The sequence below is a fragment of the Macaca mulatta genome, chromosome 16 (genome assembly GCF_049350105.2).
Source record: "Macaca mulatta isolate MMU2019108-1 chromosome 16, T2T-MMU8v2.0, whole genome shotgun sequence".
Lineage (NCBI taxonomy): Eukaryota > Metazoa > Chordata > Mammalia > Primates > Cercopithecidae > Macaca > Macaca mulatta.
Window position 1 is genome coordinate 13,542,162 of NC_133421.1, and position 16,752 is coordinate 13,558,913.

The window sequence follows — 16,752 nt, forward strand, 5'->3', positions numbered from 1 at the left end:
TGTTTTATGTGTGTAAGTTTCACAATTTATGAAGTGCTGAAACTTTTGAATCATAGATGGTAATTAATCATGGGTAACTCTAAATCAGTAATTTAAGTTAGTTAAGTAACTCACATTCTGTATTTGTAGGTTGAAAACATTTAAAAAATGGACAGAACTATCTTAAAGGTTACTGTTAACTTCTAAGGGCTTATATTATAGTTCTTTTTATTAAATATATGTGAAAAATAAAGATTAAGACTGCAACACAATTTAAACTTGATTTCAGTTTCATGGAATATATTACATCTACATCTGACAGAACTAAAGTTTTTAAAGAAAGCTCATGTGTTATTGTTGTCTCTGGTGGGGGTAATGTGATTTGACCTGTTCTTGAATTCGTTTTATTCGAAATTTAATATAAAAATGCAATGTCATGTTCCAATTTTGGTTTGTTTGATTTACAGTAAATGAACTGGAACTTATCTTTTTTACTTTAGGCTTTCAGATAAACTTCTGTGAAAAGGCACAAAGTAAGCTACAAATTTTATGATATTATGCTATTTATTTTTTTCATATTCATCTTGGTATTGGGAATGTGTCCACTATTGTTTCAGCTAACTAGCCTTGGCAATTTTACATTCAAAGAGCTTCCATTTTTCATTCTTCCAAATATTAAAAAAAATTATATTCTTGATTGTAAATTGTACTTTTTTCACTTGAAATTGAAATAGCAAAATATGTATGAGTATTTAGATGTATATAATATGGAAATATGTATTTAGGTATAGAAAAGTATATATAGGTATTCAGATTTAACCCTAATTTAAATTACAAATCAAAGAGAATTCACTTTTAAGATCGTGGTACAGAAAGTATAGAGCTATTTTCAGAGATCTTATGCTTTAAAATTGAATTATTATAAACCATACATTGAATATATTTGTAATTTTTTTCTTTAAAACAAAACAGTGTTTTTCTGTTGCTTCCCTCACCATCCTTATTCTGTATTAGGACACTAGTCTTCATATAATACAAAATAGACTTTCTATATTAAAAAAAGTTATAAACCTTGCATTTTATTTTATTTCATTGAGACAGGGTCCCACTCTGTTGTCCAGGCTGGAGTGCAGTGATGCAGTCATAGCTCACTGCAGCCTTGACCTCCCTCAAGCGATCCTCCTGTCTCAGCCTCCTGAGTAACGGGGACTACAGTGCATGCCACCATGCCTGACTGACTTTAAACTTTTTTGTAGAGACAGGGTCCCGCTTTGTTGCCTAGGCTAGTTTCGAACTCCTGGGCTCAAGAGATCCTCCTTTCTTGGCCTCTCAAAATGCCAAGATTACAGGTGTGAGCCACTGCACCTGGCCAAAAAGAAAAAGCATTTAAGCTTAAATGTCATCTGTATAAAGTACAGTTAAAAAAATCTCATCTCAAGGAGACTGCTCTCCAGTTAACATAAAAATATACCAAAATGTGATATAGGTCGTTTTGTCTTCTGCTTATTTATTCATGAACTGGAGAAGAATGATGCTTTGATATGTATCATTCTTGAGTAAATTGATTCAAAGGCAAAAAAAATTAACCTGGAAAAAACATTTCTATGTTTAAAATTTTTTTGGAATGAGAATGTATAGTTTCCACTGGTTGATCGTTATGATGCCTTTGAAATGTAGTTAGCAAAAATTTATTTCTTGAATGGTTCACCCACAGTGTAACTGTAGAGATCAAGCAGTTAGACCCTAGGATAAAAGTTTTTTTAATTGGTTCGTTACTGTTACTCCTCCCTTGCCTTAAATAACGGACTAAAAATAATATATGATTTCCTGCTCATAGTGAACCTTTATATATGATACATATCTATATGTAATGAAGTTACAACTTCTATTTTATGTTTTTAATTTTGACATGTTCACTGTGATAATTTTTAGCTTTGACTTTTAAAAATGTCTACTTAATATTTAGCCAGACAGTGTTTAGCTTTTATTTGTATTTTAACCTAAAATCTAATTAATGAAAAAGACTATCTTGTATTTTTGTTCATTTTGGAAACAGGGTCTCACTGTGTTTCCCAAGTTGGAGCCCAGCCTCGAATTCCTGGGTTCAAGTGATTTTCCCACCTCAGCCTCCCAAGCAGCTGGAACTACAACTGTATGCCACCACAGCCAGCTCATTTAAATTTTTTTTTTGTAGCAATGGAATCTTGCTATGTTGTCCAGGCTGGTCTCGAACTCCTGGCTTTAAGCAGTTGCACTTCGGCCTTCCATAGTACTGAGATTACAGGCATGAGCTACCACACCTGGCCTGACTTTTTAAAAATTTTAAGTTGTATTCACATTATTGTTCTTTTATTTAACTTAGTGCTATTGTAGATATAAAACAAGAGAAACATTGATTATAGTAAGATTGTATATACAGTGTTTATCAGTAGCTTTGTATGTGGATTACAAATGCCTTTGAATGTTCTAAATGGCTCTGTTTTTGTCGTTATAGAAATGATAGGTTTGCAGTTCGGCCTGCTTTGATACATATGGAAGAATTTAACAATGGAGGCTTGGGACAGCGAAACCTATTAGAACTTAATTATGTGGTGGAGGGGCATATGTATTCCCACTTTGATTATTCACCTTGATTGCCCTCACCGTCTCTTTATACTGTGGCTGCTTTCTCCTCGCTTTTCACATCTCTCTCTTTATTTCTGCCTCTTCCCGTTGGAAGGCTCCTCTTTATTTTCCAGCTTTTGGGATTCAACACAGTTACTTATATACATTCATTCACAAATCACATATTGGACACCTAGAAACCATACAGTAAGCGAGATTCTTGGTACAGAAATGAATACAGTACAGGAATAGGCCCCTGGCCTTAGCAAGCTCATAGTGTAGTGGACTAGATTACATAAGGGTTCAACCCCTGATGTTACATACTAATTGATTTTTAGCTGGAACCAGGGTGAGGATGGTGCAGCAGTGGATCTGTCCTGGGCACCTTTGATCCTGCTGTTATCTCATGAGAGAGAATGAGCATAAAGGGTGCTGAGAGTCTTATGATAACTGCTTTCTTGATTGAACACCATGTCTTAGGGATCCAGCAATGGGCCTACCCTACTTTGGAGTTAAGCAGATGTGTCTGTGCTGGCTCAGACCTCAGTGAAAGACTCAGGGAATGGGAGTGCACACGTCAGGGAGGGGAGCTGGAGACTTGATAGAGATGGCCAGCCCTAAGTTGACAGTGTGTGTTTTTGTACTATCAGTACCTATATTTTAGTATAAGTTCTCAGTTGCTTACATATATTAACACTTCTAAATCTGGTCCTGTGATTTGCATGACTTAAAAAATTAGAAGTGCAAATCTGTAATTTTTGCAGACAATCTGCTGGTTTGCTCTGGAATACAGACATTAAAATGAGTAAAAGTGGTCACTCATTTCTTTAAAATTGGGCTTGGGCTGGGCACGGTGGCTCATGCCTGTAATCCCAGCACTTTGGGAGGCCACAGCAGGCAGATCACCTAAGGTTGGGAGTTCAAGACCAGCCTGACCAACATGGAGAAACCCCGCCTCTACTAAAAATACAAAATTAGCTGGGCGAGGTGACACATGCCTGTAATCCCAGCTACTTGGGAGTCTGAGGCAGGAGAATCGCTTGAACCTGGGAGGCAGAGGTTGCAATGAACTGAGATCGTGCCATGGCACTCCAGCCTGGTCAACAAAAGCGAAACTCTGTCTCAAAATAAATAAATAACTCCATCTCAAAAAAAGAAAATACAAATGAAAGTGAAGACTTGAAATCATCAAAGGACTGATTTCTCCACTGTTGGGCACACTGTATTTCTGGAATCTCCACTTTTATTCTAAGGATATTTCAGAATTGTCAGATAAACTTATGTTTAATTTATTAAAAGGAACTATATGTCATACAGTAGTTGTAGGAAGGTATGGGGCAAAAAGCACAAAATTAGATATTCAAGTCTGATAAGTCTTGAGTGCTGGCTTCTTCAAATGCTCAAATCTCTCACAAAAAAGATTTATTGTAAGATGGTTCTGATGACTAATGGAAGCTCTGAAGGATTAATTTTTTTCATTGTTTGACTTCACGTAGTTTTTGCTCTTTATATTGCTACTTCACTCTCTTTTAATCACTTTATTACAGTTGCCTGTTACAAGTCAGTGGAGTTTTATTGGAGATGTGTGTGTATGCATTTACATGCACAAATAGAGATTACATATTTAATTTGGGAAACAGATTTCTATAGAAATTCAATAAAAATTCACTCTGCTCCTCACAGTCTTCCTTTTATAGATTATGATTTATGCTTTTATCTACTCTTCAGTTTATTTTCTAAATATATGTTTATTTTAGATAAAATAAACTTCAAGTTATATTTATTTAAGACCATAGTGTCATGTTTTCTTTAATGTTGTTGGATCATTGAATTTTTCTGAAGTCTGAATGTAAGAATGCTTTAGGGAAAAAAATATTTTTCCATTCGTAAATGTAGAGTTATAAGTGTAGAGGTCCTGTCTTAGAAGGTTGATAAATTTATCAGTTATTTGAAGATAATGTTTTTGTACATGTAAAGGTATTTATATAACTTATGACCATAGCTCACTGACTTTAATAAGCTAACCTGTGAACACAGTTGTTTAGAATATGACTTACTTGCTTTATAAAACCAGTTTTTCATTTTTTTTTTTTGAGGAGGGATGAGGATTTGCCTGAAAACATTTTTTTTCACAAGCTACCCAACTACCAAAAAATCGTTCTTCCAAAACCTCCTGATGTTGATTCCTCGTGAAGAGCAACTGAGTTGCCCAACGTGTGCCACTCATGACAGAAGCCCCCTTTTTTAGAAACATAGTTTTTGAGAAGTGCTTTTGTGAATTGAATTTACCTTAGTGTTGTCAGCATTCTAATTTTTTTTTTTCAGATGAGAATTGTGACTCCTTAAGGATCCTTGGGCATAGGGATTTTCCCCAGAAAGTGCCTAACCGAATTGTGTGCTAATCAGATTGATAGTAGCTAGGTGTTTGGCAAATACTCTTTTAATAATTTATTTTTCACCCAAAGGTACTTTCAGCTCTTTATCTATCACCATCCTCCCCGCTACCCTTTTTTTTTTTTTTTTTTTTTTAACTATAGTATATTATCAGTTCATGGCTGAAGAGTTCTGGAGCTCCAAGTATTTTGGGTAGCGTTAAGTTTCTGTAGCTTCGCCTTTTACATTTTTGGTGGCCTTAAAAACTTTGTGCTTTTAAAAAATTGTTTAACTTGGAAGTGTTTGCATAGCAACAGGATGTTTATTTAGAAGATTAGATGCTCCAGAGCTATTGTTCTGGATGCCACGAATTGAAATTAGAGTACAGGTGGTGGTGGGTTTTGGTGGCACTGCACATCAGTATATTTGGAGGAAAAAAAGGAGGCATCCTGGAGACTGATTTAAAAGTATCCCTAATTGTTTCTTAAATTGGTAATAATAAAAAGGAAACCATAAAGAGGAAGAAGGATGTTTTGTGAATCTTCCAAGAAATTTGGGAAAGATACAAAGTTTACTGACCCGTTAAGAAGTGTCTGTAAATGATGATGTTTTGACTTTATTGGAGTGGAATAGAGGAAGACAGGAAAAGTAAGGAGTGGAGGGAAGGTTAAGTTTTTCTGCATTTAAAACTAAGAACTTACAAAATTCAGCTGGTTAATTTTCTAATTCCTCATTTTATGTAGCAAAAATCTGCAGCCAGTGACAAAAATTATATCATTTGGAAATTATTAAATTCAACTGAATTTGTTAGCAATCCTAAGAAACAAAATGTCATTTACTGCTCTTGGAGGTTTATACCGTTTATATAAGTTTATATATAGATAGATAGATAATGAAGTTAGTTGAAAAATGAGACTTTTGTAGGATTAGCCATAAGCCAGACTAACATCGAATATTCATTACTATATATTGTGGCGACCATGATAAATTGTCAATGGGAAGTCCATCTGCTTGGAAAAAAAAGTTTTTATACTAGTTAAAGCTCAGGAACTGTAGAAGTGATACATTCCAGAGTCAGGATTCACCTATTCCTCTCGTACTTTATGCTTATACCTTATACTATTCTAAAGGGAATGTTGCTTAGTTGTCTTTGACGTTGGAAATGGTGGGAACTTGAATTTGTCCTGAAAATGCTTTTTGTTGCTAGGAGAAGGAAGGTTTCTAACAGCTATTGCACCTTAAAATAATTTGGGGATGCTTAATGTGTGACATTTTTGATAAGAAAATAATTAAATAGTGACTTTCCCACATTGCAGAAAGTTTTCATTTATATGCCACTTGAACTTTACTACTAGCAACAAAGGGATGTTGACAAAACTTTCAGAATTGAACAGATATGGAGTAGAAATCCTATGGAAAGTTTCCAGAGAGTATTCCCAACTGAATCCAGTTAAAGTGGTTTTCAGTTTAGCTCATACATTTAGGGTGATGGTTTTCAGATAAGGTGTAGTAAATATTTGGATTACCACTACATGGTTTTATGAGTTCCGAATCTAGGCAAAAATGTCCAGTTAATAAGATGCACTAAGAAAAACTTGTGACTTCATCTTGTTCATTTTCTCTAGGTAGAAATGCCAAATGAATGTTAATCAGAAAGGAAAATCAAGTGCATATGAACATATTCACTCCCTTTTAGAGAAGCTCTTTTAAGGATAAGGAAAGAGAGGCACAAATGTAACAGTTAACAAATCTGTATCTGTATATGTCTTCAATAGATGGATAAAGATATTACCAATGATAGGAAGCACTGGGATCCTTAAAGATAAATTAAATCTAGAGCCTGCTCTGAAGAAGTGTATGTTCTTTGAGAGATTGAGCATGTATAGGGGCTGTGTGGTAGAAATAATAACTCTGAATGTGTGTCAAACCCTGCTCTAAGCACTTTATGTTAACTCCTTTAATTCTCACGACAACCTTATGAAATAGGTATCATAGTTAGTATAGATGAGGAAACTGAAGCACAGAGAGGTTAAATAAAATTTCCAAAGTCTTACAGCTAATAAGGGGCAGAACTGTATGACCTTTGTCTGGTCACAGTTTACACGTTGTAAACCTTACTGTTTTACTAATTCTTGAAAGCAGTTGGCACTTACAGGAGTGATTTTCTAAATCAAACGGCTTTTGAGGAGTCTTCATTTGCACTAGGTTATGAGATCTGGACCTACCGTTTATATCTTGGTCAGCCGTTTATAAGGCTTATTAAGGTTATCCAGTAGGCCTTACTGAACATTAAAGTAGAAAGATTTGTGTTGCTATGAAGTTAGGAACACCGGATCTGCCACTAGGGAAAAAATGTTTGGCGAAAACCTAAAACTCTGCTGGCCTAGAGAGATAAAAGGAATAAATTGCTCCAGGATTCTCAAATGACTTATGTGCCTGGGTACAGCTGAAGAAGATTAGTAGGAAGGAGACCTGTGAAGTTAGTGGACAAGGTGGCACAGCCGTGAACTCTGTGAGGACACACTGCGTACAGACTGTCGTAAGGACGAACTGACACTTTTAGCAAAATTTTTATGCATCCTCACCCCACTTTCTTTTTGGCAGGGTTAGAAGAAAAAACATTTAATTTTTGAAAACTTTTAATAGTAGAAAATTTCAAACATATACAAAAATAGAGTAGTATAATGAACGCCCATGTACCCATTATATAGCATTAACAATTACCAACGTATAACCAATCTTATTCTTCCTCCCTCCAGCTATCTCTACTGAAATACTTTAAAGCAAATTCTGATTATCATTATTTTATCCATATAAATGTGTTACATGTGTTCTAAGCGATAAGGACTCTTAAGTACATAACCTTGATACAATTATCTTAAATGAACAAAACAATATTACTAGATAGTTACTGAATGTTCACATGTCCCCAAAAACTTTGTTACTGCTTTATTTACAGTTAATTTGTTCTAGTTGAGACCTCAGCAAGGTCTGTGCACACATTGTGTTTGGTTGATATGTCTCTTGAGTTTCTTTAAGTCTATGGTATTTCCCTCTTCTCTCTTTTCCTTACCATTTATTCATTGAAAAAATTGGTTAATTTTTGTAGCATTTTATACATTTCAAATTTGGCTGATTGCATCCTTTTAGTGTTTAACATGTTCCTTCATGCCCTGTTATTTACCTTTAATTGGTAGTTACAGAAACTTGGTCAGATTTTTGGCAAGAACACTTACTTCATAGGCGGTGCTGTGCGCTTCCTGTTGTATCACATCAGGAGGCATATGATTTCTTGTTGGAGCTCTTGTTAAGATAAACCAGTGGGCTTAGGTGCTGCCAGTGTGATCCATATAGTGTAAAGTTCTCCGTCAGCCTTTCTTCTGGTAGTTTTGGCCCATTAACCTTGTCTGCATTAATTATTTTCTTAGGAATAGGTTAACTGTCATTTTCAGACATTTGTGGGCTTTGCAGATAGTAGTTGTATCCAGCCAAAAAAAGACAAAATTGTGTTTAGGGCATACCACTGAAAGCAAATTGTAGTTAAGCCTTGATCATCTCTGACTTAACTGTGCCAGTAGTGAAGGATATGAAAGTATATTTATATGCACACATATGATATACAAGTATGTATTGGGATGCTCTGTATTTGGATAGAATGAATACTGGAGACCTGTCCTTTATACCCTGAAACATGAGTTGACCCATTCATTAGGGCTCATTAATCTTTGCAGACAATCAAAAGACATGTCAAGTAATAAGATGTTCTCTGGTGAAGTTGAAGAGCCAGTGGTTAGGCAAGACTAGTCCCGCCAAATGAAGATCAATCCCACATCAGAGTCCAGCTTTTAAAATTTGTGTTCAGTGCTTAGAATGCTCAGACCCTTCAGGGCATTGCCTTCCCAATCCTTGGGGATCAGATTGAGTCATCAGAAGCCGCTTTTGTGAGGATTAGAAGAGGATAGGATTTCTCATCGAAGATTGAATAATAAAAATCTGATGACCTACTTGTGTTTTAATTAGTAATTACCTTTTAATGACCAGTATATTGTTGTCCAGTGGTGTCATTCACCCTTTAGCGGTAATACTTTCTTAACCAGCTTTCCTTTTTTCCTACTCCTGTTCCTTCATGTAACTTCAACTAAATTATTAAAGTCTCTCTCATAATGTTCTACAACTAATTTGCTCTTTTGATTTTCTTTTTGGGTCTTTGTAAGGAACAAATTAGAAACATTTCAGTCGAGATTCTCTCATGTACTATATACACATGAAGTAGATAGAATGCAACATATCTTCTTTGAATTCCATTCATGCTCTTAATTATTCTTAATTTAGTCCAGCCTTTTAAAACTTTCAATTTGTAGAATACATTTATGGGCAGCAAATAGTTTTTTATTGTATCCACTAGGAAATAAAAGTGTCATTCACATGTTAATGTTTTTGAAATTGGGAGTTACTTAATGAGGGTCAAAAGAAGCCATTCGGATGGGAAGAGGAGCATAACATTGCTGATTATTACAGTATTACCTTTGTGTGGAAGATGCCTGCTCATTTTCTACCTCTGTTATTTGCTTTTGTAGTGACATAGTTGGATTTTGATTTAAATTTGACTGTGAATTGTTACCTAACATTTCTTAAAAATGATTATATAGTGTAATGCAGCACTGAAATGGAAAGTTGGTGGAGTATACAAAAGATCGCCACATGTCTTCTTATGACTCATGGCAGTTAAAAATGCCACATATCTTTTTCAAAGCCAGAAGATGTCTGACTAATTTTTGTGTCATGAAGTTCTATTGTTAGCATTTTTCTACTAAAAGCTTCTGGTAACTTTTTCAGAGAACCTGCATAACATCCAGTTATACATATTTTGATTAATGAGGAAAAAAAAGAAACAACAGATTGGACCCATCAGGAAATACGGATAAAACACCCTATTGTGTCTCTTAGTGAAACTGTTTGTCCTCAAGATGTTAAATCAAACATTTGAGCTTCGATTCCTTATTTATTGAAGAAATATTTGAGTTCCTATTAAATGACAGGTGCTGTTACGAGAAGAACTGAGTTGTCAGACTCATTAGAATGTTCTATCAGATTTCCAATGGTCGGAAGTCATGCAGATGGAGGCTGGGCATGGTGGCTCATGCCTGTAATCTTAGCACTTTGGGATGCTGAGGCGGATGGATCACCTCAGGTCAGGAGTTTGAGAGCAGCCTGGCCAACATGGCGAAACCCCGTCTCTACTAAAAATACAAAGATTAGCTGGGTGTGGTGGCGGGCACTGATAGTCCCAGCTACTTGGGAGGCTGAGGCAGGAGAATTACTTGAACCCAGGAGGTGGAGGTTGCAGTGAGCCGAGATTGTGCCATTACACTCCAGCCTGGGCAACAACAACGAAACTCTGTCTCAAAAAAAAAAAAAAAAAAAAACCAGAAAAAAAAAAAAAGTGCCATGTAGTGGTAACAGGTTATTTGAAGCCTCTCTAAATGGTCTTAATTAAATTAAAATATAAACAAAATTATGTGTATGACTTAATTATTCTTTTGCCTTTCTGGATTCCTAAGGACACATCATGGTGAAAAACAGTTACTACAGGTAAAGTAGTGGTATGAATTGTTTGCTTTGAGGATAAAGTAATTGGTCAGTTGGACAAGGTAGTCAGGCGTGTCCTGGAGGGTGGAGAGAAGTCAGCTTGGAATAAAAAATTCACTGAACCTGGGAAACATGGTGAAACCTCTTCTCTACAAAAAATACAAAGATTAGCTAGGCATGGTGGCCTGTAATCCCAGCTACCCAGGAGGCTGCGGTGGGAGTGTCACTTAAGCTCGAGAGGTGAAAGCCGCAGTGAGACATGATCATGCCGCTGCACTCCAGCCTGGGCAACAGAGTGAGACCTTCTGTCAGAAAACAAACAAACAAACAAACAAACAATTGTGATTCTCTATGGAGTCGAAAGGAAGGAAGGTAGACTCTCTAACTTTCCTGAGCGAGGAGGATGTGGACATACATGCTCTTTCTTTGCTTTTAGAGGATGTTCTTGAAGTCAGGAGTCTGCTAGGTATTTGAAGGACATCTGGCTTGATAATCCTTGATAATATTTTCACATCAGTTTGTAAATCAACTATTGATATATGATGGAGAAAAACATATTCATAAACCGTATCTTGCCACTTTACCTCTAATTCACTTGGAATTTGTTTTACTTGTTTTTAGGCTTGTTTATGTATTTGGATAGTTATAAAAACCAATTACCAATATTAATGGAAATAAGGAAATTTTTATTTTATATTTTCAGTATTGACACCTTGGGGTGTTTCTGACACCAAGCAATTCTCCAGTTCTCTGACAATAATCATGTATCCAACAATTGAATTCATTTCTGACACTATTTACCTGGAGTTAGCATCAGATCTCACAAGTTGAAGGACTCAGTGCTTCGAGATTATCCTCACTTAGGAGGCTAGTCACAAGTGGGGTGTTCAGGATACTCATACTCCTGCTTGGATGACTACAGATTTGGGGATTCCCATTATCAAACTTGACCACACCCCCCATCAAGTTTAATAATTTGCTAGAATGTCTTACAGAACTCAGGAAAGAACTTTATTACTGTTACTGGCTTATTATAAAGGTTTGAAGAGCCAAATGGAAGAGATAGGACCTTGTATAGGTCAAGGTATTGGGAGTGAGGGGACAGGGAAATAGCACAGAGGTTCTGTGACCTTTGTGGGCACACTGTCCTTGATTCATTTACCAATCTGGAAGCTCCCCAAACCCTATTGTTAGGGGTTTTTATGGAGGTTTTATTAGGTAGGCATGATTGATTGTATCATTGGCCATTGGTGATTGAACTCAGTCTCTAGTCCTTTTCTCCTTCCTGGGGGTGTGTGTATGGGGGCGTGGCAGCTGAAAGTTTTAACAGGCTACTCGGTTGTTTTTTTCTGGTGACCAGCCCCTATCCTGAAGTTATATAGGGGCCTTCGGAGAGTTACCAGACACTTGCACAAACTCGGGTATGGCTGAAAGGGCCACATTTTTGGTAACAAAAGACACTCCTGTGTCACTCAGGAAATTCTAAGGGTTTTAGAATCTCTGTGCCCCAAACCTGAGACAAAGGCAAAATACAATTATATTTTTCATTATACTACAGGTACTTCTGTAGCAAAACTGCCTTGCACACAATTGGCCCACAGCTTTGAATCTATCTGGGAAAAAGAGTGGTAACCCAATAATATGTTGTCTACTGATGGCTGGTTTTTGTGTTGTGAAAAGGATGAACATGTTTTGTTTCCTTGGAGCAAATGGGTACTTACGCTAGGAAGTTGTCTTCATCTTATAGCTTTCTTTATTCTAATCTACTTGCTAATGAAATTCATATAGAATTGAAGTGCAGAAGAGTTAATTACTTAGACTTATGACCAGTCTGACTTTCTTGTATAGTTAATAACATTATTACTTACAATATTATAAACTTGCCAAGAAGGAGAACTCATCTGATTGTTTTGATGTAAGGAAAAAACTCAAACTTTTTTCCTCTGCTTTCACAGCATACAACAACAATCAACATAGAAGACTCTGTGACCAAATGTGGGGGATTTTCCCCCACCAGCAAATATGCAATCACTTCTGCAGCAGATACCAGCTGGGTGTCCTCCAGTTCAGTTCTCACACTGTTTACCTGGAGATAGTGTCAGATCCCACAGGTTGAGGGCCCAGTCCCGCAAGACTGCCCCCACTTCAGATACCAGTTGTTAAGTCTGGGCCTTCAGAACTTCTGACCGTCCAGCTCCCAGTTAGGGTTCCCATAACCCTCCTTTGGGGTTAATTAATTTGCTGGTCTTTCTGAAGCTGCTAGGTGCTGCCAGTGATCAGTCAACTCATTAGCATCCAAAAAATACATCACCTTGGAAATTCCAAGAATTTAAGCAGTTGTGTGTCAGGAAATGGGGACAAAACCAAAAATATGTATTTCTCAATACCACATTTGGTAGCTCCTCGATTTGTGTGCTGTTGTGAGTACTTACCTGTCAGCTGAAATATGGATCCCCTTAGCCCTGTGGCCACTCACTAGAGCTCTGTGTCATTGTCCTTGAGTCAAGAACAACCTTATATTTCTTTCATTGTGTTGTACACATTTTTTTTTTTCATATGCACATATAAAAAAGGTTTGGAAGCACTGATTGGAAAAATGTTGACGTTATAGTTATAAAATATGGTTAATGTTTTTATTTCACTTACGGGTGGTGAAAAGTCGTTAAAATAGGGTGGTGATAGGCTGTTGTGGCATTTACCAAGCAGGAAAAATAAATGTGATGTGAGACCTGTGGGCACTTGGTTCCTTGCTAGGGTTGAAGCAAGCTGTTCTTCAAAGAGTATCTGATATGTGCCTCTGTCTGTACAGTGAGGTCAGACTAGAAGCCACTTTGTGGGCTCTGGGATATAGATGGAAACCAGAACAAGCCTTATGACTTTTCTTGGCATAGCTTTCATAAGTTTGCATATTATATTCCTTGTTCCATTAGTAAGATCGCTACCAAAAAAATAAGCATCAGTTATGTGGATGGTTTTCCAGAAATCCGAGTATCTTGTTCTTGGTACATTGTGAAGCAGTAACTTGAAACTGGGGTGCTCATGAGGAGCTTAGTTAGAATATTGAGTTTGATTAGGAGACAGAGGTTATCAAAGTGGCCTGTGTATTACGAAGTAAGAGACCACTGTTGACTGCTGTACATAGAAAATTTTGTTGGGGTTGATCAGTTTGGGTTTGTGTCTCACTTGTCTTCATGGGATTTCTGTTGATATATTCACAAGTTCGAGGCTTAAAAACACAAATGCCCTTTGGATTTGCCAGAGTTTTAGGCATCCCATGGGTTTAAAAATGGTCTGAGCACCTGGATAAAATGCTGAGTACCTTTACTGACTCTTGATATGCTACAAATGTTTCCTCTTCCTGGCTAGAACTCTCAGCACATGTATAGCAATAGTGCTTCTATGTGAATGGAATCAGTGCGGGTATATAGCAGATTAGGCTGTTCTTATTAAGGACTGTGAAGGATGATGGTATAAGAGAACTCTTTAAATGAGCTAGGGACAAATTAAGGATTCAGAGAACTATTAATACATTCTCTTCTCCCTTGAACCAAAGGTGGAGATAACTGGCTGCCTCCTTTTGGGTATCCGTTTGGAACCTTCTCAGAGTGGTTGTGTAATTGTGGAATTCCAACTCTTAGGCTCCCATGAAGTCTACCTGCAAAATCATTGGAACATGGAGTTGGGGTTTAGGGGTTATTTTGGATAAGCTTTTTATATTTTGTTGGTGATTAAAATGTTAAATTTAGCAGCAATTTAAACTACAGTAGGGCCTTCTTGGATTAGTGGCTCCCTGGGTAATTTTTATGGGGTTGTACTAATCATGACTTGGCCAGAGAGATTTTCAGTTTAGCGTGTGGAATTATATATTTGCTTGTTGGTAGTAGACATCTGGCTCAGAGTCTGATAGAAAGTGATACTGTTATTGGCTTTAAGTGATAGCTCAAAGGTGTGGCTGGCTGTAGAATCCCGTAGTGATGGCACTGTGCTTAACTCTTGTGAAATAACGGAGATCAGAGAGGGACTATTACAATCAATGGCGTTGGTGGTTAGCTGAATCAGAGAATGGATGAATCAGTTGTGAGTTTCTGTTAATAGGTTTAAAAGGAATATAGGGTGTTTTGGGAGCTTCATTCCATGAAGCTTCATAAACCCCTTATTTTATTATAACTGAAATGAGTTAAATTTTTCTTTTCCTTGTTAGATAAACAGCTTGAAAGTGAGTTCAGGCTTTTAAGCCTTCAAACTCTCCCTGAAGACCTTTGTTAACCAAACAAGGATCCCATAGTAAGAGGTATTCTACAAGTAGAATGCTGCTTTTGCCTTTGTCTAGTGTTCTAAGAATCTGATAGGAGCTGTTAAGCCTTTTGTTGTCAAAGCAGTACCCTTTCAGGAACTGATAGAGGAATAACATAATCCTTGGTATTCTGGGTTAAATTTTTTTTTTTTCTACCCAAGAAAAGGACTATGAATCTTTTGCCAGAGGCCAGAAATGCTGAGGGTGAATTACTTTGTTTTTTTCCTTGGCAGCAGAGCCTCTGAGGCCCCAGCCTGTCGGATGAGGAAAATGTTGAATATTTAGGCAGCATGGCTGTTAGTAATCTACTTTTACCCTAGTTTAGGACTCGGCCATCGTAAACGTAGACAACTATCATAATTGATAATAAAGCTGGAATTGATACCTAGCTGACTCTGTTACGCATGGTAATGTCTTTACTCCTCACAGTGCCCCTCTGGGTATCCCATTTGGCAGGTATGGCACTGAGGCAGAGAGGTGAAGTCATTTGCCCAAGAGATATTATATAGCTAGTAAGTAGCAGAGTTGAGCTTCAAAACTAGGGCGATTGGCACTGCTAGTCTATATGGCTTTTTCTGGTTTCTAATTTAGTACAATTAGGAAGGATCCTGGTTTAGGATAGGAATAGGATTTTTATGGGAAAGTGGTTTTAAACAAATCTACAAAGAAAGCTGAATTCTTTGTTGCTAATATATTTTGTTGGTTTAAACGCTATCAAACATTTTCCAGTTTTCTTCTCTAATAATTTCTCAATTAGGTTTTAATATGTACTTATAACTAATATCATAGTAGTTTCTACTTTTCATGTCTACTGTTTGCCAACTGTTGTAGCATATTTAAGGTATATTGATCCTTATCACAACAGTACTGCCAAGTAGGGAATTGTTTTTATCCTGGTTTCACAGATGTGTAGTTTACTAGACCACAGAAATATTCCTGTTTTTATTTTTATTAGTGTTTCAGTGTTACTAGTATTTTCAGTGGTGATCATTTGACATCTAGCAAAAGAACTTTCTTCCCTATTCCTACCCTTTAACCTCCTTGTACTACATTTCTTTTCCTTTTTTTTTTTTTTTGTTTTGTGATAGGATCTCACTATATTGCCCAGGCTGCTTTTGAACTCATGGGCTCAAACAATCCTTTTGCTTTGGCCTCCCAAAATGCTGGGATTATAGGTGTGAGTCACCATGTCTGGCCTCACATTGCTTTTTAATTTTTTGGCAGAATGCCCAATGAAACAGTCTTCGTGGAGGGGTCAGCTGCCTTATCTATTGTTCACCTCCACTGCCTGGCATAGTAACTTGTTTGTAATTGTGGTATTTCTGTACTTGTTGTTGTGTAAAGTATTATATTGGGCTTTCTAAAAATCCATTTTACACACAAAACTATAAAATGTGCTGAAAGTTGCTGTGGGGATATTTACTTGATTTCTTAAATAAACTCAGAACCATCTAGTTTCCAAAATGCTTAGCTGTGTGGATGCGTAACAGTGCTTTAAAGATGAGAGTTCAAAGTTCTGAGTGAGATTTTATGAGTGTTTTAGTAATTGCTCACTCTTAGGTATCAAGGGTTGCCGGCAGGGAGATAGGGGCAATATAATATTAGCTGATAGCAACTCACTTAATATGTGGATATATGGAATACCTGATATTGCGAGTGTAACATCTCTTTTTCTTTCTTTCTCTCTATTTATTTATTTATTTAGATGCAGTTTCACTCTTGTCACCCAGGCTGGAGTGCGATGGCACGATCTGGGCTCTCTGCAACCTCCGCCTCCTGGGTTCAAGTGATTACTACTGCCTCAGCCTCCCGAGTAGCTGGGATTACAGGCATCTGCCACCGCTCCCAGCTAATTTTTGTATTTTTAGTAGAGATGGGGTTTCACCATGTTGGCCTGGCTGGTCTTGAACTCC

The 16,752-nt window shown here is 37.0% G+C and overlaps 1 protein-coding gene and 1 non-coding gene across 3 annotated transcripts in view; one reads left to right on the forward strand and one right to left on the reverse strand.

Moving 5' to 3' along the window:
* The window catches only part of MAP2K4 (mitogen-activated protein kinase kinase 4), a 120,822-nt gene that overhangs the window by 10,908 nt on the left and 93,162 nt on the right, over nt 1-16,752 (forward strand). Inside the window, exon 2 of one of the 2 annotated variants that reach the window (XM_001114292.5) lies at nt 480-512. The exons of the other annotated variant lie outside the window; for it this stretch is intronic. Within the exon in view, the coding sequence (XP_001114292.1) occupies nt 480-512 (33 nt within the window). The remainder of the gene's footprint in view (nt 1-479; nt 513-16,752) is intronic. 2 annotated transcript variants of the gene reach the window in all.
* Nucleotides 4,687-4,826, reverse strand: LOC114673309 (U11 spliceosomal RNA). The gene has a single exon (XR_003724028.2). It is a non-coding gene; the product is annotated as a U11 spliceosomal RNA (small nuclear RNA).